At 49.4% G+C, this 25,351-nt stretch overlaps 1 protein-coding gene across 27 annotated transcripts in view; it reads right to left on the reverse strand.

The window, feature by feature from the left end:
- Mapt (microtubule associated protein tau) overlaps positions 1–25,351 on the reverse strand; it is a 98,909-nt gene that overhangs the window by 32,473 nt on the left and 41,085 nt on the right. For 10 of the 27 annotated variants that reach the window (XM_029483476.2, XM_085829495.1, XM_085829492.1 and 7 more), the window contains exons 2-5: positions 13,833–13,945; positions 9,200–9,286; positions 6,226–6,312; positions 1,110–1,175 (exon numbers count right to left, since the gene is read on the reverse strand). In XM_029483476.2, the coding sequence (XP_029339336.1) occupies positions 1,110–1,175; positions 6,226–6,312; positions 9,200–9,286; positions 13,833–13,932 (340 nt within the window). In that variant the 5' untranslated portion in view covers positions 13,933–13,945. The remainder of the gene's footprint in view (positions 1–1,109; positions 1,176–6,225; positions 6,313–9,199; positions 9,287–13,832; positions 13,946–25,351) is intronic. The other 17 variants (XM_085829497.1, XM_085829498.1, XM_085829505.1 and 14 more) reach the window with 2 other exon arrangements.

Here is a 25,351-nt window from a genome sequence, read left to right on the forward strand (position 1 = left end):
TGGTGAGGAACCTAAGCATAATTAAAGCTCATAGAAGGAGGAGCTGGGTTGGGAGGATCATCCATGAGGCTCCCCAGGGACTGTAAAGTACTCAGTAAATATGAAGCAGGGGCCAGGATGCAGCTCCGTTAATGCTTGCCCAGTCCACAAGAAGCTTTGGACACAGAACCTTGTAAACAGGGTGTGTCAGCACATACCTCTAACCACTGCATTCCCAAGAAGGTGGAAGTAGGAGGGTCAAAGGTCAAGGTCATCCTTGAATACAAATGGAGGCCAGTTGGGGCTGGGAGGGATCTTATCTCAAAACAAAACTTTTTTAAATACAGACTCACTGGGAGTGGGGGAGGGGCGGTAAGGCAAATAAATGTCAGGGTAAACACAGGACCATGACCAAAAGTCTCCCCCAAGTCCTCCTCAGGAGTCTAGTGTCCAAGTTACCTAAAGGATGATAAACTCTTGAGGTCAGTGAGGCAGAGCCCTTTATAGGCGGCCAGCACTGCTAAACAAAAGACAAATCCCTCCTCACCTTATTGAGCAAAGGACACCACCCCACCAGCTCCTCTGCCATTTATAGGCCTGGCTGCTAAACAGGACACTCTCAAGTTCATGTATCCAGAAAAATGAAAGAAAACAAAGCCAGCTCTTGCTCTATGTCAGAGATCTCCAGTTCCTAAGACTCTAAGGTTAAAAAAAAGTTTTTTTTTTTTTTTTAAAAAGCGTATCTGTGACACACAGCTGCAGAAAGCTACTTATCCTGAACACAACAATTTAGTTCCTGAGAAGAAAATCATAATAAGGTGTGAAGACTGCAGAGAAGAAAGTTTGAATGGACAAGTGCATTGGTGATATGATTGACAGGCCACAGGGCACCCTGAGGGAGCATCACCCACTGGGCTCATCCCCAGGCTAGGCATGATCTGAACCAGGATGGTATTAGAAAACGCTGTCTGTGTCTACAGAGGCCAGCTTTGATATTGGCAACTCCTTCAGGTCTCCTGAACTTGTACCCTAGGACCCAGCCCTAAGATGTCTTTTCAAGGTAGAGCCCACTGAGTGCTCCCATCTCCCTCCTCCCAATCTGAGTCCCAAAGTCGATTTGGGTCACTGACCTTGAGTCACATGCCCAGCAGCTTGGTCCTCCTGGTTCGGGGTGTCTCCGATGCCTGCTTCTTCAGCTGGTCCGAGGCAGCAAAGGGAGAGGACGGAAGGGAGACTGTTATTTTTTGTTGCAACCCACGCTCTCCGTACCTGTGTTCCTTATGTGAAATGTGTGCACATGGGCACCCTGCAGGGCCAGCTGCAGTGTTTTGCTCCTCCGCAATGGCCACGGCTAGGGACAGTGGTGATGACATGTGACTAAACAAAATCCATAGCACTCACGTGCCTTCCAGGTGACTGCGACCGAGGAGGAAAGAGCTTTTCCATAGAGGGTCATGATGCCTTGCCTGGTTCCACAAAGATGCCAGGACTTAGGGGGTCACAGACGAGTCACAGTGGCACTGCCTGCTCTGGCCAGCACTTTGGGAGGACTGGGGTTCAGGGAGAGATTATTCTTGATGGTGTGTACCCAGAAGCCATCCCCTGTCCAGCTTCTCTGAGCCTCTATTTCCTTATTGGAAACCTTAAGGAGGGACGCGGGTTTGTCTTGTAGGAGGATGGTGAAGGCCTGAAGACAGGAAGGAGATGCTCCAAGCTGCTCTGCTCCTTCTCTTTAAACCTTGCCACATATCACGCCTAAAACCAGCACTTCCTGGGACTGGAGCGATGGCTCAGCGGTTAAAAGTACTGACTGCTCTTCCAAAGGTCTTGAGTTCAATTCCCAGCAACCACATGGTGGCTCACAACCATCTGTAATGGGATCTGATGCCCTCTTCTGGTGTGTCTGAAGACAGCTACAGTGTACTCACATACATATAATAAATACATTAAAAAAAACCAAAACAACAACAACAACAACAAAAACCAGCACTACCTGGCTGGAGGGAGGCCAACAGGGCCAATGGATAGCTTTTCAGGGCCTTTGGGTTCTATTTAAGAAGCCAACAGTCACCTTAAACAAAGAAGACTGAGGAAGCTCCGGACCATATGGGCACTAATCTCAAGAACAAGGCGTGGTGGCGCACACCTTTAATCCCAGCACTCGGGAGGCAGAGGCAGGCAGATTTCTGAGTTCGAGGCCAGCCTGGTCTACAAAGTGAGTTCCAGGACAGCCAGGGCTATACTGAGAAACCCTGTCTCAAACAAACAAACAAACAAAACCAAACCAAACAAAACAAAACAAAAAACCCACCAAAAAAAAGACCAAAAATAAAAACAAAAACAAACAAACAAAAAAAGAATAAGGGGCAAACAGGACCCAGCAATGGGATGACACACCACACTAGTCTAGATGGGGGTTTATAAAGCTAGGCGACCCAAGCTGACCTCAAGGCCTTGAGGCACACCAAAGGCTGCTGCCTTCCAGAAGCATTTCATACAGTGCCAGCTGGGCCATCCGCCTTGTCTCTAGACCGAGGTGGTCAGTCTCTACAAACCAGCACCCTTCCCAAGGCCGGCACAAGGAAAGAGCCCCAGTCACTGCTTGTCCAGGGTAGCCAGATGGCTGTCTGAGGGTGTGGCCACAGGAAGTGAATTTAGAAGCTCTCCACCAGACCGGTTATCAGCTCAGACACTTCTAGGTCTTTTATGCTGCTTTTTATGTGTGTATGTGACAGTTCCTTGTCAGATAACACAGTACTGGCCATACACTGTGTCAACTGCCTGGAAGGCAAAGTCCAAGAGTAGGTCTGGTCGGAGTAAGATTAAGGAAATGGAAGACAGACTCAGAGTGACAGCAAACCCAAGGAAGCAGTCACGGAGTCCTTAGCAGAGATAAAGAGGCATTCCCGGACTCCACCAGTGACTGCCCTGGCGCTGAGAGTCTATCCATCTTCCCATACTAGTGCAGTAGTGTGATATCCTGCCCCTGATGTGGATGGTATCATGCCTGAGCTCAGCAAGGGGCATGAGGAAATCATAAATCTCAAGGGGCAGGGCAGAAGGCACTGCAGGAGTTGGTATCTCTACTGGCTTTGAATGTTCCCAGGGAGGCACAAGGTTTCCTGCTCTCTAGGGAGACAGGCCTCCCAAAGGTAGAGAGTCACACAGCATCCTTGAGCAGCTTTACTGAGCACCCAAGAAGCAGCAAACATGTGCTCAAGAAAGCACAAGGTGAGGCCCTAACTCCATCAACAGCTGGGAAATTATCAACTCTAAACCCACCCAAAGGTGAGTGGCCTGGGGCTGGAGTGGAACCCTAGAGTCTTGCTCTGCAGCCCATACTGGCTTTGCACTCACTGTGTAACTCAGCAGGCCTTGAACTCTTGATCCTTCCAGCTTAGCCTACCAAATGCTAGGATAACAGTCAGGTGCCGGCCTGCTTATCTTGGCCCCATGGTCTTGAATGCATGACCCAGAGAGACACTTGGCTTCTGTTTCCTCCGGCTTGGGATCTGCTGAATGGCAGTCGGGGGACACAACAGGATATGGGAAGGGTGACTGAGCAAAGGTGCACTGTAAGTCTGCCAGCAGGCTGTGCAGCCAAGGATGCTGACATCTTTACCATGGTGTGGGCACAGGTCAGAGACGGCATTGGGCATCTTAGATCATGCTTAAAGGGCCACTAGCGAGAATGAGTTGTCGTTCACAGAGGTGATGCAGTAGCTGGGTCCCTGAGAAGAAGGAGGACGCATCTGCCAGAATCTGACACAGAGGAATCCATCTTTACGGAAGTAGGAGCTAGGAGCTGAAGTGGGGAGAGCATGGAAGGATTCAAGAAAGGTCTCTGTCAAGCCGGGCGTGGTGGCGCACGCCTTTAATCCCAGCACTCGGGAGGCAGAGGCAGGCGGATTTCTTAGTTCGAGGCCAGCCTGGGCTACAGAGTGAGTTCCAGGACAGCCACAACTACACAGAGAAACCCTGTCTCGAAAAACCAAAAAAAAAAAAAAAAAAAAGAAAGGTCTCTGTGGTAGCTAATCTTCAAGGTCAACTCGCCTAGATCTAGAACCACCCAGGGGCTGTTGTGGTCCACTAGTGGCTGTGTCTGAAGAGACATACAGATAGGATTAGCTGAAGGGAAGACCTGCCTTGAATGTGGGTGGTACCATCCCATGGGCTGGGGGTTGGGGCAATATGGAAGGCAGAGGAAGGAAGGAGAAATCACATCCAAAGCTACACTCCTTTGGGCTCTCTATCTATCAAGAAGAGCTTCCTCCACCACAGGCAATGCTCTGTCCAAGGAGACCACAGGAGCCCATGAGTCAAAACAAAGCTTTCCTCACTGGGTCACCTCTGTCAGGTGTCTGGGCACTCAGGAGATGCTCCATGGGAAAAGATGGCCTCTAAGCTCCCACAGAGATGCCACTGTCCCTTCCTACCCACCTGCCCCGCACTAGCTCAGAGCAGCGGCTGGTTTAGAACAAGGCTGTGGGCCTGACTGTCACATCTGACTGGCCATTCAGATGAAGGAAGCTGTGAGGCTTCCTTCTCCATCATCACACTCAATCTATAGCATGGTGGGGGATGCCCTGGGAGTCATGTATGCTAAATTAGGCAGTCCACCAACTAAGTGAGTTGTGTCCTGGCCTTTGTGGCCTGTTTTGAGACCAGGAAGACTATAAAGCATTTCTGATTACCCAGGAGAGGTGGGGAAGTCTACAGCTTTCATCCTAAATGGAGGACAAACTTCTTCAATGACAAAACTTTGATGTAGAATGTAGAGATATGGCTTAGTGGCTAAGAGCACCGACTGCTCATGAAGAGGTCCCGAGTTCAATTCCCAGCCCCCACATGGTGGCTCACAGCCATCTGTAATGGGATCTGATTTGCTTTTCTGGTGTGTCTGAAGTCAGTGACAGTGTACTCACATACATAAAATAAATAAATCTTTAAAAAAAAAACAAAAACCTTTGAAAGAATAGCCAGAGACAAAAAGTATCATGTGACCCATGACTTCACCCCGTAAGGTGTCCTGAGACCTTCAAGCATCCTTCATGTGCAAGGCTGAGGCCTGGCCAGGATTTAAGAACATCTAACCCCATCTGTCTCAAAAGCCACTACTGCCAGTCAATCACTTTGCAAAGCAGAAACACATTTTGAAAGCCGGGGGTGGCTCTGTAGTGGGCATTCTCTGTGGGTGTGCGAGAGAAGGCTGGCTATAGGCTCCTAGGGTGCTTACTCTTCATTGTCAACTTGCTAGACTTGGAACCACCTAGGAGACACACCCCTGGGCGCATCTGCCGGGGGTATTCACAGAAAGGTTTAACTGAGCAGGGAAGACCTACCCTGAATATGGGTGTCACCATCCCATGGGCTGGGGTCCTGGGGAAAAAGGAGAAAGCCAGCTAAGCACCAGCATTCACTGCTGTCTGCTTCCTGACTGCAGATGCGGTGTGACCGCCACCGTGCCGCCACCACATGGAGTCCCTCCCCTAAAACCACGATGAGCCCTAAGAGACCCTAGAGTTGCCTTCGTCAGACATTTGATCACTGCAAGGAAGAGGAGTCACTGGCACAGTTGCAGAGAGGCCCTCCTCAGGAAGGGGTCTTCCCATCTCTGCCACGGTGAGATCAGGCATGTCTCGGTAGCTAACTGGGCAACTCGGGTTCATCCTGCTAACTGCTGGAGTTCTCCATGAGGCCATGGAGGACAGCACAAAGGGAAAGTACCAGGGGTTCTGGGCTGTGATGATTTCTTGCCTAGTCCTCTGTCCCCCCCAGGATGACTTATGAAGGACTGAGAGTCCGAGCCCAGGATTCTTCTGAGCCCGAAAGATGGACGTGAGGTCACATTTCAGAACAACGGCACCATCCCATTAGACCGTCAGAAGGATTCAGTTATGTAGTTGCTGTAGCCTGCTTGGTGCTCCTGGGAGTAAACTGTCTCCTAAAGGTGACTTGCTACTTACTGTTGCTGGGCCTGGAGAAAGTGTGAAGAAGGCAGGAAACCTTCCCCGGAGAACCCTGTTGAGAACATTTCTAATAGGCACACTGACTGAGGTGGGGGCCAGAGGAATCAGAGGACTCTGTAGCCTTGTGGGAGGCAGTCTGACTCCAAGGCCGCCACTGCTAAGTATCCAGGAGCCCCAGAAGCCAGAGCCGCTTACTCATCTGCTGTACCCGACTATGAGGGTGACCTATCCAAGGCAGGTCAGCTGGGCCCCCGGCAGCTCCGGAGCTCACCCTCACCTGTGGTTCCTTCTGGGATCTCCGTGTGGGGCTGGGCAGCGACCTGCTTGTCGGGAGCTCTCTCATCCACTAGGGGCGCAGTCACGTCTAGAAACCACCAACAGTCACCCCTCTGCTTATGCAGGGGCAGTGCAAGGAGTGGGGCCTGCCAGCCACATGCAAGAAAAGCCAGCTCAAAGCAGGGCCACAGTCCTCCTGCCCATCTCCCCAGGAAGCACACTAACAGGACCCCCTGCCTGGAAAGCCTACAGGGTTCATGTAAGTATGACGAGGGACACAGCCTGAGTCCTGGGGGTCATCTGTGTGATCCTCACTGCAATGTAGGGGCCCCGCACCTGGGACTCATCAGGCAGTATGAGGAAGCTGAGAAAGAGACTGAGCCGCTTTCCTGTGGGGCTTTGAGTAAGCCTTGTCACCCTAGCCTTTGTTTCCACAAGTGTAGAACAAGAGTGCCATCTGTAGGTGACCTTTAAAACCACTTCTAATTCCCTGCCCCCAACCTCCTCACATCTCATTAAAAGGCACAAAGTTCCTTATGTGGCAACAACCAGGCCAGATCTAGTTTCCTTGATGATGCAAGAGATAAGAGATCCCAGACCAGGAACTGGGGGCATCTTTTCAAAGCAAGCACTTTAGCTCCTCCGGAACCCCTGGCCTCTCTACTAGGTATGGGAGGCACACCCAAGGAGTGGCTGGTTTCAAGGGATTCCCAGAATTTCACACAGCTAGTCCACAAAGGCTATTTTCCTTATGATCCTGTCTGGTGCAGATAAAACAGCTAGCCGAGCTCAGCCTGGGCTGCCTCCCTCCCTGAGGGTGAGTGAGGCATGTGGGGGCCCACACATGTACAGGTCCAGACTGCATGAGTGGGTTGTTTCTTCCTGGACGATGGTGACAGAGCAGTGAAAGCCACGTTTGGGAAGCCTGCACCAGCTTTGGCTCCAAGGCTTTCTCAGGGTGGCAGACAGCTTGCAGAACTGTTCTAACAGGATGAGCAGGAAGTGTCTTGCATCACTGGTTTTCAGAAGGGCAAAGGAAATCTAGCCAGGAGGTTGTCACCAGGCTAAGGGCCATGCCACCTGCATCCTCCGGGGATGGGCCAGCATGCCGAACAATTGGCAGGAGCTTGACAGCTATGTTCTGGATTTATCCAAAGGCAGATGCTGTGGGAGAGGGCCTGGCCAAATTCTCTTTCTGTAACAGAACGCCCAAGCTATGTTCAGGGCTGCAGAAAGGGCTCAGAGTGGAAGCTCCAGCCTCCTTGGAAGGCTGGAGGAGCTATGGACGATTAGTTAAAAGCCATTCTCCATGTCCCTTTTCCTTGATTTCTTCTACTCAATGGATCCAAAAGCAAGGTGGGGACAGCCTTGCAGCCCATGGTGGCCAGAGAGCCGGTTCTGGCCACTGAATGAAAGTGAAAACTTCCAGGAGGAGCTTATAATCGAAAGCTCTTGATTTAATTCTGGCAACAACACATTGGCTTCTTAGGGGTCCTTTTGGTGACTGTTTTGCACTGTTTTTTTGTTTGTTTGTTTTTTGTTTTGATTTCATTCATTCATTCTTGTTTTGTTTTGTTTTTTTGTTTTTTTTGAGACAGGGTTTCTCTGTGTAGCCCTGGCTGTCCTGGAACTCACTCTGTAGACCAGGCTGGCCTCGAACTCAGAAATCCGCCTGCCTCTGCCTCCCGAGTGCTGGGATTAAAGGCGTGCGCCACCACGCCCCGCTGATTTCATTCATTCTTATTCTAATTATTTGCTGGGTTTTTGTTTGTTTGTTTGTTTGTTTTTTGTTTTTGAGACAGGGTTTCTCTGTGTAGCTCTGGCTGTCCTGGAGTCCTCCCTGTGGACCAGTCTGGTCTTGAACTCAGAAATCCGACTGCCTCTGCCTCCCAAGTGCTGGGATTAAAGGCTTGCACCACCACCGCCTGTCTTTCATTCATTATTATGGAACACGTGTGTAATACATCTTTGTGGGCACATGCCATCACAATGTGTGGGAACTTAAAGGACAACTTTGTGGAGTCGGTTCTGTCCTTCCTCCTTTACAAAGGTTCTGGGGAATTGAACTCGGCTCCCCGGGCTTGCATGGAAAACACCTTCATCCTCTGAGCTGTCTCACCAGCCATGGTTCTTGTTCCAAGGCAGATGACAGTGTTTGGGAGTGCAGCAGCTATTCTTCAACAATGAAGCAACAGTCCACGTAGGATGGCAGAAGACAAAGACAGAAGCGCATACATGGCGTTAGGGAGATATGCCCATGTCCGGGTATCTTATGATTGCAAGGCAAAAAGCCTCTTCAGTTGGTAGAGCTTTTGGGTTCCAGCAGCCAACAGTGGCACTACAACTAACCCACTTGGGAAGCAAGACAGCCGACCAGGGAGCATTTCAGGAAAAAGACAAGGAGCTTTACGACAACCTAGACACCACATATCTGGAGTGAACAGATTACAAGAGATGAAACATACTCCGTGCCCAAAATCCAGAGCCCAAGAAACGAAGATGCCACACCAAAACCCGCTCCTAACAGATGAGCGGGGGACTTCTGACCTGCCCCCTCCTCAGCCAAATGAGCATTCTGGTCTTTGAATCCCTGAAAGAAAAGTAAGGTGGAGGCTTCTGAGGGGGTCATGGAAGGTAGCAGATTCAGGACGGGAACCCTGTTGAGCTGTGTGTGAGCCTCGCTGTGCTACACAGACCAGCTTCTTCAAGCATGGAACATTCAGGGCAACACGCACGATAATGATGCTCAAGGCGCACACTGTTGAGCCAGGCATAGAAGCAGGTCCCCGCTCTCACTACCCTGCAAAGCACTGGGCTAGCGCATCTCAGCCATCAGGATAGGAAGCAGCGAGTGCAGCCGGGAGGGTGGCACACAGTGTGCAGCCGCAATCCTAGTGCGTAGCATGGAGTTGGGAGGGAAAGCTCAAAGCAAGGTAAGCTGAATGAATGAAGTGGTGGGAGTAGGGAGGCCCCACCTTCAGCAGTTGGAGTGCTCTTAGCATCGGAGGTCTCCGATCCTGGTTCCTCCGATCCATCATCGGCGGGGGGCTGTGGGGGAGACTCTGGAACATATACAGTGAGCCCTCAGACCTCAAGAGGAACCCGAGAGCTGTGTCCTATTGAGCTGTAATCTCTTTAGTGTGGACACTGTAGCCCGATGATCAAACCAGGAAGGGACCAGTGCCCCTAACACAACCATATTCCACTCTTGGGGTTCCTGGATGAGGATGTGGGTGAAACAGGGTTTTTCTATGTAGACCTGGCTATCCTGGAACTCATGCTGTAGACCATACTGGCCCTGAACTCACAGAGATTGGCTTGCCTCTGCCTCCTGAGTGCAGGGATTAAAGGTGTACAAGACCACCTCCTGGTGTGTGAAGATATACCTTTTAATCGCCCAGGTTCAACGGAAGCAAAGCCCTTATACTGACAACCTGACAGGGTATCTGGAAGGCCTGCTCCTGTGTGAGCAGAAAGCCCTCTCTGGTCTTCCCAGTGGCCTCTCTACCTTCAGGTCACAGCTCCTCATTGTTCAGCTCTGGGAACTCATTAAGCTCACTTTCATGCCCATAATGGCTGAAGGATTTTCTTTGCTGACTCCCCTAGGCTTTCGTTAGCATGGCTGTGCTCGAAGCAGGGATAATGTTCTTTGTCCAGCAAGTAAGACTCATCATGGGAGGTGGCCATTCTGGTGGTGTTTACTTCACCTTGTGTGGTGCTTTGAATTTGCTTGGTCCAGGGAGTGGCTGTTAGGAGGTGTGGCCTTGTTGGAGGAAGTATGCCACTGTGCGGGTGAGCTTAGAGATCTTACTCCTAGATGCCTTTGGAACAAGATGTAGAACTCTGAGCTACTCCAGAGCCCTGACTGTCTGGACACTGCAATGCTATTCACCATGATGATAATGGACTGAACCTCTGAACCTGTAAACCAGCCCCAATTAACCTCAGAACCTGTAAGCCAGCCCCAATTAAATGCTGTCCTAAGAGTTGCCTTGGTCATGGTATCTCTTCACAACTAAGGAAACCCTAAATAAGACATCTTGGTTGAAGAGTTTTTAGGGTAGCTCTGTGTATCAATAGGAATACATGTGGTTCTTTTTTTTTTTTTTTGGTTTTTCGAGACAGGGTTTCGCTGTGTAGCCCTGGCTGTCCTGGAACTCACTCTGTAGACCAGGCTGGCCTCGAACTCAGAAATTCGCCTGCCTCTGCCTCCCAAGTGCTGGGATTAAAGGCATGCCACCTCTTTTTTTTTTTTTTTAAGTCGATCCTGAGTACTTTTTTATAAAGATTTATTTATTATTATACATAAGTACACTGCAGCTGTGCCAGAAGAGGGCATCAGATTTCATTATGGGTGGTTGTGAGCCACCATGTGGTTGCTGGGATTTGAACTCAGGACCTTCGGAAGAGCGGTCAAGTGCTCCTATCCGCTGAGCCATCTCACCAGCCCTTTTCTTTATTCTTTGTTACGGTGCAGATGTTGGCTGGGACTCTCCAGAGGCTCTAAGAGTCAGCTGCCCATTGTAACAGAGGAACAAATGCTCTGGCCATGGGGAGGGGGGAAGTCCCATATCACCCTGTGCTCCATAACACTTTAACACCCCTTGTGGTGGTTTGAATAAAAATGGCCCCACAGGGAGTGGCATAATTAGGAGGTGTGGCCTTGTTGGAGGCAGCGTATCATTGTGGGGTGCACTTTGTGGCCTGGCCAGTATGTCACTGTCATTTTTTTTCTACTTTCTGATCCAGATGTAGAAATCTCAGCTACCTCTCCATCACCACGTCTACCTGCGTGCCACCTTGTTTCCTGCCATGATAACAGTGGACTGAAAACCTCTGAACTATCAATCCTAGTTAAAAGCTTTCGTTTATAAGAGTTGCTGTGGTCATGGTGTCTCTTCACAGCAATAAAACCCTAACTAACACACCCACCCCATCAGGTTCAGGCTGAACATCCACTGTCCTGGCAAAGAGGGGTCCCACCTGGAGCCCATTCCATCTGCTGTCCTTGAAAACAGAATTCTGATAGAATTCAGGACAGAGCTCTGCCAACCTAGGAGGCCACATCTTCCTTACTCCTGAGACGCCTTGAAGATAGAAGCCATACACTCATGGTGGCTGGTTTTCTCAACCATGGGAAGAGCGAGAACCATTCTCAGGTACAGTGTGTGTGAGGCTGGACACATGTAGGGAAGGGCTATTGGCCTGAGGGCCATGCTTGCCACGGCAAGGCTGTAACACAAGAAATGGCTCTTGGGATGGGTATGGCAGTGATGCTTTTAATGCCAGCACTCAGGAGGCAGAGGCAGGCAGATCCACGAGTTTGAGGACAGCTAGGGCTACATAGTGAGTTCCAGGATAGTTAGGGCTATGTAGAGAGACTGTCTTTCAAACAAACAGACAAATAAACAGACAGACAGACAGACAGACAAGCACCTCTCCATCCTTGGTGATGACTGGACAAAGCAGGGATCGAGTTCAAGTCACAAAGCTGCTGGGGATTGTGTCAAGGAGGTCTAGATTAGATGAGATAGTGTAAGCTCCTCTGGGAGCTACAGAAAGTCATATAAAGTCTGGCCAGGGCCCTGAGGAATCAATGGGCAGGGAGCACTGAGCATGGATGGTACTTGCTAGGTGGCAGTGTGGCTGGGGCATTCAGTGGAGATGAAGGCTGTCCCTTGGGCAACAGTGAGATTCTGGGCTTCTGGGGTGGTGGAGGGGCAGCTGGGTCTATGTACAAAGCAGAACACAAAGCAGAAAGGCCAAAGGCATTCAGGTACTGAGTGATGAGACACCTCCCAGCCTCCTTCAGAGCCCGGGCAAAGAAGGGCCCTTCTCCTATTTTCTTTCGTTTTGTCACAGTGTCTCATGTATCCTAGGTTGACCTCAGACTCACTGTGGACTCCCATCCCCCTCATTTACATTATCCTTAGAGGGAAAGAAAAGGGAGAAGAAGCCCCTTTCGAAGGTCTGGAAAGTGTTACACATCAGCGTCTTTTAATTCAGGAGCCTGTGTAACCACCTCCCCCACCCCACAGCCTTTCCGGCTGCATCTACTCATAGCCCAATGTTTAGCATCCACTAAGACACTGTATATTCAGCATGTCGTCTCTAGTCATCATTCAAAACAGTCTCTCGTGTCACTCATTTATCTGAGCTGTTGTTGGTACTGTGATACCTCCTGCCAAGTCAAAGCTGCCAGGCCACGCCTACAAACAGCTCATCCTAAACCTGTGGTAGCAAGATGAGAATCTCTTAGGTGTCTTTGGCTTCTTTGGGGAGAGAACAGCCCTAGGCAGTACAGTACAGTCTTGTTTCACAGCACCTTCCAAGGATCAGCAACGCTCTCTCTCTCTCTCTCTCTCTCTCTCTCTCTCTCTCTCTCTCGTGTGTGTGTGTGTGTGTGTGTGTGTGTGTGTGTGTGACAGCTCCTGCACACACGCACACAGTGAAATTGACAACCATCAAGTTTGAAGGAGTTTGAAAGAGTTCGAGGCCAAGTCAACAGAGGCAGAAGACTATATTATAGACTCTGCAGAGGCCAATGCAGTTTAATTAATTAAACTAAATCTGAGAAGTGCTTTAAAAATTTACATCCAGCCAGGCAGTAGTGGCGCACCCCTTTAATCCCAGCACTCGGGAGGCAGAGGCAGGCAGATTTCTGAGTTCGAGGCCAGCCTGGTCTACAGAGTGAGTTCTAGAACAGCCAGGGCAGAGAAATCTGTCTTGAAAAAACAAACAAAACAAAACAAAAATATTTACATTCATTATTTTTGTTTATGCATATGTATGTAAATCTGCGAATGCAAGGTAGGTAGGTGCAGGGTGTCAGTCTCCGAATAGTGGGGTTAACAGATTGTGTGGGCTGACTGGGTGCTAGGAACCAAATTCAGGTCCCCTAGCAGAGCAGCAAGTGCTCTTTTTTTGGAGGAGGGGGAGGGGTTTTGAGACAGGGTTTCTCTGTATAACCCTGGCTGTCCTGGAACTCACTCTGTAGACCAGGCTAGCCTCAAACTCAGAAATCTGCCTGCCTCTGCCTCCCAAGTGCTAGGATTAAAGGCGTGCGCCACCATGCCCGGTGCAGCAAGTTCTCTTAACCACTGAGCCATCTCTCTAGCCCTAAGACAGTCTGAGACAGGATCTCTCTATGTAGTCCTGGCTGAACTCGAACTCACTCTACACACCAGGTTGGCTTTGAACTGGCAGCAATCCTCCTGCCTCTGCCACTTGGATACTGGAATTTCTGGATAGTGGCAACATGTCACACCCAACCTGGTGCCGTCATACTCTGGCCTGACAGAGTCCAGATGGCCAGGTTTGTGTAGCTAAGGACTCCTGTAGAGCTGAGAATGACAGCACCCCCCCCTCGTCCCCCACCCACACCTTTGTCATGCTATCTGGGGAGGTGAATATTCAACACACTCTAATTTTTACTTTTCTTAGTCCATTCTAATTAATGAGACATCCTTCTCCTGATGCCCTAGTATTGTAAGGTATGAACAACTCCTTTAAAATCTTGGATTTGAACCCTCTTGTCAGCTCCTGCTGAGGTGAACACAGACTGTGTTCCACTGTGACTGGCCAGTTGTGTATGTCCACCCCACTGACCTTTTAAGCCATGGTCCATGTCTCCTTCTTGGTCTTGGAGCAGAGTGTAATCTCCAGCATGGTCTTCCATTGTGTCAAACTCCTGGCGAGGGTCAGTCATACTGGCTCAAAGCCTGGAGGAAAAAAAGGCAACGGAGTTGGTTACAGGTGGGATGCTGAGTCTAGTCATCTGACTTCTTAGGGTATGGAGTTGGGGACAAGGAGAGAGCCACCCTTCCCCGCAGGTCACAGTAGGAGAACCTCAGTTTCCCATCCGGCAAAACTGATGCCCAGTCTCAATGAGTGTTCAGCATCCCCACTAAAGCAGGTGACATTTTTGTCTCCTGTCATCTGCCATCTCATTAGTTCATATCTGAAACCATAAGAAGATGGGGCAGATGAGGCAGTGACTTACAGTCATTCCCTATGGTTCCATATCACTGAGAAGTGCTGTTGACTTGTAAGTAGTTATGGAGGGAAGGTGATTGCAGGGCCTCTCTCCTCAGGAAAGGAGGCTGGGAGGAAGAGAGTGGCTGCTTTGTTCTGTGAATGCCAGCTGACTATGGCCAGGACTATGGAACCCAGGCCCCTGTGCAGGCTGCGCTTGCATCTTTACAGAGGTAGCGCCCTGCCTTGCAGCTAGACGGGAAGATCTGCTAGCATCCTCCTCCAGCCCCTGCATGTCTACCCAGTCAGTGATGAATCGAGTCAATTGCAGGGCATAGCAATGTCTGGAGGAGGAGGAAGTGGCTGGTTTGGACTCTGCTCAGCAGCAGGGACCGAACCAAAGAGGTACCCTAAGGTGAACTTGGCAGCAATGTGCAGGGTTAATGGGACATAAGAGTACCTGCTGGCATAGGGGTGACAACCATGTCCAGGGAGAGATTCAAAGGTCAGAACTAGATGTGGGTAAAGGAGATGAAAAGGAAGACATAGGCGCAGGATGTGTGGCTTAGAAACTGGTAGATTGATTTTCAAAGTCAGAGTGCAGTTAGGCAGGTGATTAAAATCCACAAGTACACCAAAGACAGGGGCTTAGATGGCTAGGCAAAGAGGGGTAAGGGAAAGGGACACCATAGGGACAGGACAACAGGGCCGTTCTGTTTGCTGAAGATCACTGCTTGAGAGAAGACGCTCCCTTCCCTAAGGCTGCACTTTCCTAACTGGCGATTCAATTCACGTTGCTTTGATTGGATTTATACTGCCGTGATAAAACTCCATGACCAAAACGGAATCAGAGAAAAGGTTGATTTCATCTTACAACTTCCAGGTCACACATCAGGGAGGGAAGTCAGGGCAGAAGCTCAGGGCAGCAACCTCAAGGCAGGAACTGGAGCAGAGGTCACAGAGGAACACCTCAAACTGTCTTGCTCTTCATGGCTGGCTCAGCCTGCTTTCTCAAACAGCTCAGGACCACCAGTCCAGAGGTGGCACGGCACCCGGTAGGCTAGGCCCACCTATGCCAATCATCAATCAAGAAGACACCCCACAGACTTGCCTACAGACACGCTGATAGAGAAGGCACTTTATCAATGGTCATTCTTCTTGGTTAACTTTAGCTTGTGTCAAGTTGAAAACCAAGGCAAAACACAAACAACTGGGACTTTTTTTCCCCTCTCGATCTGGCCCTTTTTGCTCCGGCCCCAAGATTTATTTATTTATTATTTGTAAGTACACTGTAGCTGTCTTCAGACACCCCAGAAGAGGGCGTCAGATCTCATTGTGAGCCACCATATGGTTGCTGGGATTTGAACTCAGGATCTATGGAAGAACAGTCAGTGGTCTTTTTTTTTTCAATTTTTTATTAGATATTTTCTTCATTTACATTTCAAATGTTATCCCAAAAGTCCCCTATACACTCCCCCACACCCTGCCGCAGTCAGTGCTCTTAACCACTGAGCCATCTCTCCAGCCAGAAGTTTTTAATTTAATAAGCTCTAGGGAATTTTTTTCTACTACCTGCTCTGATTTCTATTGAAATTACAATTTTTTCATTGTTTTTATGGTTTTTGTTTTGTTTTGTTTATACAAAGCTACTTTTAATACTTTGAGGTGCGCCCTACAGAAATAAAAAGCACTGGGGAGGGGTAGCCACCCCCATCCCCACCTCAGGAGTGGCTCAGAGGGAGAGAGGCTACCTGAGGGAAGGAAGCACAAAAGGAACCCGCTGCAGACTCGGGGCAAAGGGAATGCCATCATTGCAGGGACCTGTGAACACTACAGGAAGAAACTGGAGCACGGTGGGACTGGCTCCAGGCACTGCAGGGCAGGAGAGTCGGACAGGAAGCCAGAAGCTACTTGGGTTCCTCCTGCCTGTTTTCTGCTTCTGCTGCATGGTCTCTTGGTCCTCTGCTTGCGGGCAGAAACCCATCTTCTCCGTGCTTTCCCTGAACTGAGTCGCTCTGCTTCTTCACGTTCTTCTGGCCAGCAAGCTCTCCCTGTTTACCATGGGCCGTGAAGATGGCAGCAGCTCCAGCCTGCCTCCGTAGCATCTTGGTTTATTTTCTGAGACAGGGTTTCTCTGTGTAACAGAGCCCTGCTATCCTGGAACTCACTCTGTTGACCAGGGGATTTTTTTTTTCTATCAATACAGAGGTATTACACTTTTTAAAATTATTATTAATTTATTGGTGTGTGCATGTGTAAGTGGAGGTCAGAGATCTATTTTAGGTGTTACTCCTCAGGCAACACCTAAACCCTCTGTAGACCAGGCTGACCCCGAATTCACAGAGATTCACTTGTTTCTGCCTCCTAAGTGCTGGGATTAAAGGCATGCACCAGAGCTACCTGGCATGTATTATCTTTTCAATCAGTGTGTGTGAGAGTGCGCATGCGCACTTGTGTGTGTGTGTGTGTGTGTGTGTGTGTGTGTGTGTATGTGTATGTGTGCGCGCGCCACTTATGTGTGCTTAGGTGCCTCAGGATATGGTGGAGGTGAGAGACCAACCTTGGGAGTCTGCCTTCTTTCTCCACATTATTTGAGGCAGGGTCTCTTGCTTTCTTCCAGCTGTTCACAGCTGGCTAGGTCCTCTCAGTCATTTTCAGTCCCCATCTCCCAATGTGCCTGCCGTAGGAGCACCTTCATTACAGACACATGCTCTTGTGTCTAGCTTCATGTGGTTTCTGGGGATTTGAACTCAGGTCCTGACTCTTGTGCTACAAGCACTTTATGCACTGAACTGTCTCCTCAGCCCTTCATTGTACTTTTGAGACCCGGGTGAGCCTCAAACTCTCAATCCTCCTGTTGTAGCCTCCTGAGTGCTAGGACCAGCAGATGGCCAGACCCGTCTCTTCTCCAGTATATTTTCTTTTCTTTTAAAAGTTATTTTATGTGCATTGTTGTTCTGCCTGCCGGTATGATTGTGTGAAAGGGTCAGATTCCCTGGAACTGGAATTACAGATACTTGTGAGCTGCCATGGGGTAATGGGAGTTGAACCCAAGTCTTCTGGAAGAGCAGCCAGTGTTCTTAACTGCTGTCCCTTCTCTAGTATAATTTTTATACTCTCCAAATAATAATAATAATAATAATTATTATTATTATTTAAAAATCTGTAATTAGGAGGCTGGAGAGATAGCTCAGAGGTTCAGAGCACTGACTGCTCTACCAGAGGTCCTGAGTTCAAATCCCAGCAACCACATGGTGGCTCACAACCATCTGTAATGGGATCCCACACACTCTTCTGGTATGTCTGAAGACAGCTACAGTGTGCTCATATACATAAAATAAATAAATAATTCTTTAAAAAAATAAATAAAAATCTGTAAATAAATAAGTTACCAGCAAGAATCCCTGCACAGCGACTCCTCTCTATATTCTCCCATCTAAGTACCAGTCAGGTCTGACCCTGTGGAGAGTCTAAGAGATCAGATGAGATCACCCACATTCAGGGTGGTATGTTCTTGGACATCCTGTATTCTCAACGTGGAGTTTTTGCTTGCTTTCCATGTTGGATTGTCTTCATCTGTTTCTAGAAGTTTCCACATATCCCATCGTGGGAGCTGGAGAGCCAAGAATCACTCGAGCATCTGGGTGATGCTCTGCAGGTTACCTGTAGATTGGGGATGGTGGTCCAGGGTGTGTCCGACTGCTCAGTTGTCTCATTAAACCCACGCATACACCACCATCCAGGCCATGACTCAGCTCCTAATGATCCCTCTGCCCCTGCACACATCCCACCTTCCGGTCAGGGCTAGAAGTCCAGACACGCCCCCCAGAAGCAGGATGAATTGCAGGGTCTGGGCAGAAATTAAATCATCCTTAAAAACACAGGCTACTATTTACTATGTAAAATAAATAAACCGTGCACATCTCAAGGGTCACGATTTTCCTTTGTGGGGGATGGGAAAAACTGTGTAAGTAGGTAAGGTCCCCAGTCCTGGGAGGGCAGGTGCCCTTAGGATCCGGTTCCTTCTTTATACCCTCCATGGCTGGGCTTGGTTGGCTGGGGTTTCAGGACCTAGGAGCCAAGCCAAGCCGGGGATGGGGCTCCATGGTAGAACACTAGCCTAGCATGTACAAGGCCCTGAGTTCCATCTGCAGTGTAGGGAAGGCAGAAGGAAGAGAGAAGAGGAAGGGAGGGAGGGTGATGAGAAAAGAAAAGAATGTTCTGGAATATCCTTGAGGTTTCACTGGACCAAACCCCAGAAAGAACAGATCCCTGGAGAGCAAGAGGGATGACACTTTCCCAGCCTTATGAGCCACATTGATGACACAGGAGTGGAAGAGGCACGTGGGACACCTGCCTCAGAGCCTCAAGACCTGGCACCAGGAAGTATTTATCAGACACCTGCCAAAGAAGGCAGTTGTTGACAGAGTGCTCCTCATAGGCCCCTCGGGAGCCCTTGCAGGCTATCCTTTTAGATCAATATCTCCATTGACATGACTATTGCCACCTTAACAGATGCACTTCCCCGACCTTTGGAGGCACAGGGATGTGCAGATGAAGCCCCAGGTCCTTCTGTCCCTGAAGAACAGCGGCTACTCAGGCTCAAAGACATCGGTCCTTCTGTCTTCTGTACAGCCCATTTGCCATCTTGGGTGGCCCTCTCAAGTGTCAGGAGGTGGGCAAGGGAACCCAAAGTAATTGGCCACCTTGCTAACTCTCTGAAACACTCCTGGGTCCCTGCTTGCTCTCTTGAATTTGTCTGTTATTTTCCCCTCAGCTTCTTTCCATGGCAGAGCCTCTGAGCTCACTGTAAACCTTTACGGTGGGCCGGATGAGAATCCCTGATGGGCAAGCAGCCACAGGGACTTGACAGTCTACGGAGGACATGAGTGATACCCTCTGGCTTCCAACCCTGCTACCCTGGGAGCAAGGTTCCCAGTGGTGCTGGGGTCTGGGGAGTGATTTCCCATCTGGAGTTTCAACTTGCAGGAGAAGTCTACAAATACCAATTAGCAGTTCCCTTCAGGCTCCAGAAGGAAGCCCTGATCTTTCCTAGCTCCCAGATCTTCCAGGCTTCTTCCCAAGGGGGACGGGAAACTCCCTGGACTGCAGACTGCCCTAGTCTGGGGTTTGTTTCTTGAATAGATGTAGCTACAATAGCTTCATTGCCTGGGTCCTGCTCCTGGCAAAACGGCTTATAACCAGCCCTTGAGCTGCTGGAGAGCTCCTTGGGTAAGAGAGGGGCCTCAACACCCTTAGGTAGTTGTATAATTAAATACAGTGGTTCTAAACTCCAGCCCCTGCAGTTTACAGCATCATGTCTGACGTACAACCACGCCAGAAGGAATAATTAGTACCTTCTCATATGTGAGGAAACAGGCTCGGAGAGGTTGAGTAACCCGTGTAGCAAGGGCAAGCAGAGTTCGAACTCAGATCTTTTGCCACTAAAACCCATTTCTAAGCGACTGTCTCACATCGCTCGCTGCATTTCCCACAAGCCATCATTCCCCTGTAAAAGGGCGGGGTGAGGCTGGTCTGAGGTTTGTGATTCAGACGCCTGTAAGACCTGGACCCAGCAGCTTCCTGGGTGCGGGGGTGGAGCGGAGTGGGGTGCTCCGGGCAGCGCCAAGTGGGGTTTTCTGCCGCACTCAGGCCTCGCTAGGGGGCGCCAGACGCCAGACCCGGGTTCAGCTCGGACACCGTCGCTGTGACTCAGCGGATCTGCCACAGTCAGGTTCTGCTTCTAAGGAAGGAGGGATCGTCCTCACCAACCTCCGGTTAAAAACCCAAACTGGCCTCCGGTTAAAAGGGATGACTGCATTGCTTTGTGAATGTATTGAAATATCACTTTTACATCATGATAATTATGTCCATAAAGTGTTGTTTGTCTGTTTTTCTTTTAACGACAACAACAAATCCTAACTGGGAGTAGTTACACACACCTTTAACCCTAGCAGCACTTGAGAGGCATAAGCAGGCAGATCTCTGGGAGTTCGAGGCCAGTTGAGGCTACCTACCTACCTACATATATACATAGAAACATATGTGTCTCAACAAACAACCCCATCGCCCCAAAGAAACCCACTAAATCTAAAATAGATAGCAGGCAGATTTGGTAAAAAGCAAGTAGAGATAGAGTTTCCAAATTACCTCCCAATGGATGTTGCTCTCAAGGGTTAGTTTTGACCACCCCACTAGCAAGGCCAACTGGGACAACACAGAAAGACCTGGGTTCAAAAAAATATCAAGGGCTGAGCTGGGCTTTGGTGGCACACGCGTTTAGTCCCAGCACTTAGGAGGCAGAGCCAGATGGGTCTCTTGAGTTTGAGGCCAGCCAGGTCTACAGAGAGTTTCAGGACAGTCAGGGCTATACACAGAGAAACCTTGTCTGGGAAAAAAAAAAAAAAAATCAAGGGCTTACCAGACAGCTCAGAGGTTAAGAACACTTGAACACTTGTTGCTCTTCCAAAGGACTGAGGTTTGGTTCCCAGCACCCATCTGGTGGCTCACAACCAGGCCCAATGCTGTTTTCTAATCTCTGTGGGCACAGGCATGCATGTGGCACAAAATATATATGCAGGTAAAACACGCTCCCATATAAAGTAGGAAATCTTTTAAAAGAGGCTATTTTTTTTTTTTTTTGGCGTGTTCACTGCATCTCTCTTCTGCTTCTGTTCTGTTCCCCTCGAATCTGTCAGTGTCTGTAGGCAGGAAGCAGGATTCTCCTAAGGGCAGAAACCTTGTTGCAAGTGGTTCCTGGTATTGGTTTATTCAATGGCTACAACAGCTAGTTGCTGTCCTTGCTTCCATAGGTTAGAAAGATTAATTTGTCGAAGCCGTGAAGAAAGTATTCAAAGAGACAGGGTTCAAACCCTAGCACTTGGGAGACGGAGGGAATTCCAACTGTACTGGCTGGTTTTATGGGTCAACTTGACACAAGCTGGAGTTATCACAGAGAAAGGAGCCTCCCTTGAAGAAATGCTTCCATGAGATCCTGCTGTAAGGCATTTTCTCAATTAGTGATCAAGGGAGGCCCATTGTGGGTGATGCCATCCCTGGGCTGGATTCTATAAGAAAGCAAGCTGAGCAAGCCAGGGGAAGCAAGCCAGTAAGTAACATCTCTCCATGGCCTCCGCATCAGCTCCTGCTTCCTGACCTGCTTGAGTTCCAGTCCTGACTTCCTTTGGTGATGAACAGCAATGTGAAAGTGTAAGCTGAATAAACCCTTTCCTCCCTAACTTGCTTCTTTTTTTTTTTGGTTTTTCAAGACAGGGTTTCTCTGTATAGCCCTGGCTGTCCTGGAACTCACTTTGTAGACCAGGCTGGCCTAGAACTCAGAAACCCGCCTGCCTCTGCCTCCAGAGTGCTGGGATTAAAGGCGTGCGCCACCAAGCCCGGCTCCCAACTTGCTTCTTGGTCATGATGTTTGTGCAGGAATAGAAACCCTGACTAAGACACAGGCTCTCCTCAGCTACATGTCAAGTTTGAGGTTCCATGAGTTATCAGCAATAGCTGATGTCAGCTAAGGAGTGTGAGAACACTGGTTCAACCAAAGTTGAAAATAAAAACCTGGATTCCTCTGAGGCCCTTCTCGTACTCTAGATGCAAATGCCTGTGGTCCAGCTCCTGCACTTTTTCATATAAAGGTGGCTGAAGCAGCAGGCAGTCTTGCCACCACTGGAGCCAAGGCATCGAGGAAAGCCCTCCCGTATGGACACAGAACAGCCAGGGGATCAGGCTGCACTGAAAGACAAGATCGTCCTCCAAGGCTTAAGGGCCCTCTTGAGGCCAGGTTCTGGAGGCTCATAAGTTACACATCCTTTTGGATGTCACCACTCGTCTCTCTAACAAGGCAGGTGAGGACAGGTGCTCTTGCAAGGCTGACCTCTGAGCTCATCGTCATATCACATTGCAGTTTACCAAGGAACTTTCTAGAACAGAGCAATAACGGACCCAAGTATCAAGCAAAATGGCCGAATTAAATGTGAGAAAACTGAGCGTACACAGAGGAGACTCACGTTGGTGATGAGATGAAATGATTCTGAGCCTCTATCAAGGGAGAACAATCGGGCACTTGTGTAAAAAGATGAAGGGAAGTCGCTCCAGAGAGGAGGTGGTGCTGCTGTGTGCACACAGATGCCATGGCTGATGTCAGCTGGCTGCTGTCCACCAGGGTAGAAAAGTCATACATTGTGCCCGTGAGGACAGTTCTGGTATTTTTGAAATATCTTGCTATATAGCCCACGATAGCTTTGAACTCATGATCTTCCTTCTTGACCCTCCCTCCCAGCCACCTCCGCCCCTTGCTAGGATTGGAGGTGTGTATTACTATGCCTGGCTACAGTTCTGGTTTTACAGTAAGAGTTTCTGGGGATTTTGTTTGCTTGTTTGAACTAAAATGCCTTGTAACCACTGATATGTCCAAATAGTTGAGCATTAAAGGTGGGGCACGCCAGTAATCCCAGCACTCGGGAGGCAGAGGCAGACGGATCTCTATGAGTTCAAGACAAACATGATCTACATAGTGAGACCCTGTCTCAACTCTCCCTTCCCCCCCCCCCCCAAAAAAAAAAAAAGTCTGCATTGTCTGTGTGGCTTTGGTTTCCCTCTACTTTCCCTTGCTGAGATGTGTGTGTGTGTGTGTGTGTGTGTGTGTTTGTGTGTGTCTTTAGTGTAATTGCTTTGTCACTGAAACACACCCCAGACCCAAGTAATTTTGGGGCAGGAGCTATTATGTGACATATCCTAATGGTGGTAGAGGTGGGTTGCTGAGCCTGACTGGTTCAAGAGACAGCAGCGTCTCTGTCACCACTTTAAGTCTACCCGAGTCCTCTGAACGCGGAGGCCTGGATGGATAAGGGAAGCTTTTAAATCCTCCATTCCATTTCTCCCCTGTCTTTTGAGACAAGGTCTTATATGTAGGCCAGCTTGGCCTTGAACTCCCGATCCTCTTGTCACAATCTCCCAAGGGCTGGGATTACAGGCAAGAGCTACCATACCTGGTTTGCAGCCTCCCTCTTTGTAAACCCTGCTTATTTTCCTTTAATAAGAGCAAATAATTCTATAGCCAGGTACTACTTGTGCGTTTCTTCAATTCTATCCTTAAATCACCCTGCCTTCAGTCTGACGCTGGGTGAGGTTTTGTCTAACTGCAGACCTACGTGGCCACATTGTGCATGGGGAGGTCCGAGGACAACCTCAGGTGTCAGTCCTCACCTCTCGCCTTGTGGGTTGTCAGGTTAGCTGGTCTGCCAGGTTATAGAGAGTCTCCTGTCTCTGCCTCTGGACTCAACGGGGATTACAGACACTCAGTGTGACAGTGTCTGGTTTTAAACAGGGATTCCAATTCAGGTCCGAATGCTTGACCTCAAGTGCTAATTTACCCACTGAACCTTCCTCTCAGCCCTCATCTGTCGTTCTGACAGCACCTGGAAGAACACACCCTCATCTTCCTGGCAGGGGCTTAGGGAGGCTCACAGGAGAGCCCAGGGGGACCCCCTTTGCTCCTTTTGAGCCAGGTTCCCCTGAAGTCAGACCTCAGGATCAGAGATGGCCTCTTCGCATCAAGCCTCTCTGAACCGGAATGGGGCGACCCCAACCTCCTCCCACCTCCTCCCAGAATGCATCGGGCTTAGTTTACTAGGTGAATGGGTGGCCCACTCTCCAACTTTCTAGCTTGGGGAATCTGAATCACCCTGAGGGAGATTCTTGGTTCACATCTCGCCCTAGACTTGTCTAGACAGAATACTAGTGTGAAGTCAAAAGCCAGGTATGTTTAAGTCAGCTGGGAAACTCACCAGAGGGGAGATGTTGAGGCCGCCTTTCCCATCCAAACTGCAGGGTCTTTTTTTTTTTTTTTGTGTAACAGGGCAGAGCTACTGCAGTCATGCTGGATGGCTGTGAGTGTCACTAAAATACTGCATGTGAGAGGTGGCACATTAGTGGCTGTACTGCAGTAGCCTGAAGAGACCTGTCACCATGACACATGGACACACAATAAGGAGACTTCAAAAAAAAAAAAAATAGAGAAGGGGCTGGAGAGATGGCTCAGCGGTTAAGAGCACTGACTGCTCTTCCAGAGGTCCTGAGTTCAATTCCCAGCAACCACATGGTGGCTCACCACCATCTGTAATGGGGTCTGATGCCCTCTTCTGTGTACTCATATAAATAAAAATAAAGAAATAATAAAGAAAATAGAGACGATAAGGATTATCCAGAAGAGATGCATTCAGGGCTAACCTGAACTCTGCTTAGATAGAGGTGAGAGAAGGCATCCAGAAGCTGGGTGGGTCAGTTGGAGGGGAGGGGAAGTGGGGGACCTGTGGGGTGGTTTCAGCAGAGGTGGGGTAAAGGGCAACCCTGGGGAAGATTGGGGTGCTGGCTCCTCACTCCTAGTGCTGTCCTTGGGTGAGCACAGGAAAGAGGAAGCAGATCTGGGGGGACAAACTGAGTCTGGAACTTTCCACCGGAGAGTCTCAGCTTGCTGGGGATTTGCCCACAAGCAGTGGGGGAGGCAGGGGCTTGAAAGGCCACAGGAAACAGGCCGAAATTGGCTCTCTTTTGGGAAGACATTTCATTAGATGGGGATAACAAGGAAGCTGGGGAAGGAAGAGGAGAATTGGGGGAGGGAAGGTAGCAATTTTTTTAGATGTCTTCATTCCTATTTTTTGAGTCTGAGGACATGTCCTGAGGGGCGTGGGGGCAGGGCAGTGTCAGGAGCCGTGGCTAAGGAGCAGTTGTCCCTCCGTAATGAATGGCCTGAACTTGGTGTAGCCTTAGACAGACAGAAAATAAACAGTGTCCATCACAAACACATGGAAGGAAGAAATGACCCCCTGGGTCAAGGACACTGAGGTTCGAGTTCTCTCTTCAGCGGAGGGGTGGGGGCAGGGTATCACTATGCAGCCCAGGTTGGCTTTGAACCCTTGATCCTCTTCCTGAGCCTTTCAAGTGCTCAGAGTACAGATGCGTGCCACCATATCTGGTTGCCCCCACCTCCTTCTTTCTATGTGGTGGCAGCAGGAACAGAATTCACAACAGGACAGGGCAAAGTCTGGCTTGGCTGCCTGGATCCTTCATTACTAGCTGTGTGACCCTGGGTCAGTCACTCAACCTCTTTGAGCCTCAGATATCTAGAAGATGTGGGAGTTAAT

The sequence above is a fragment of the Mus caroli genome, unplaced genomic scaffold, assembly GCF_978045245.1.
Source record: "Mus caroli unplaced genomic scaffold, Mus_caroli_1 scaffold_13, whole genome shotgun sequence".
Classification (NCBI taxonomy): domain Eukaryota; kingdom Metazoa; phylum Chordata; class Mammalia; order Rodentia; family Muridae; genus Mus; species Mus caroli.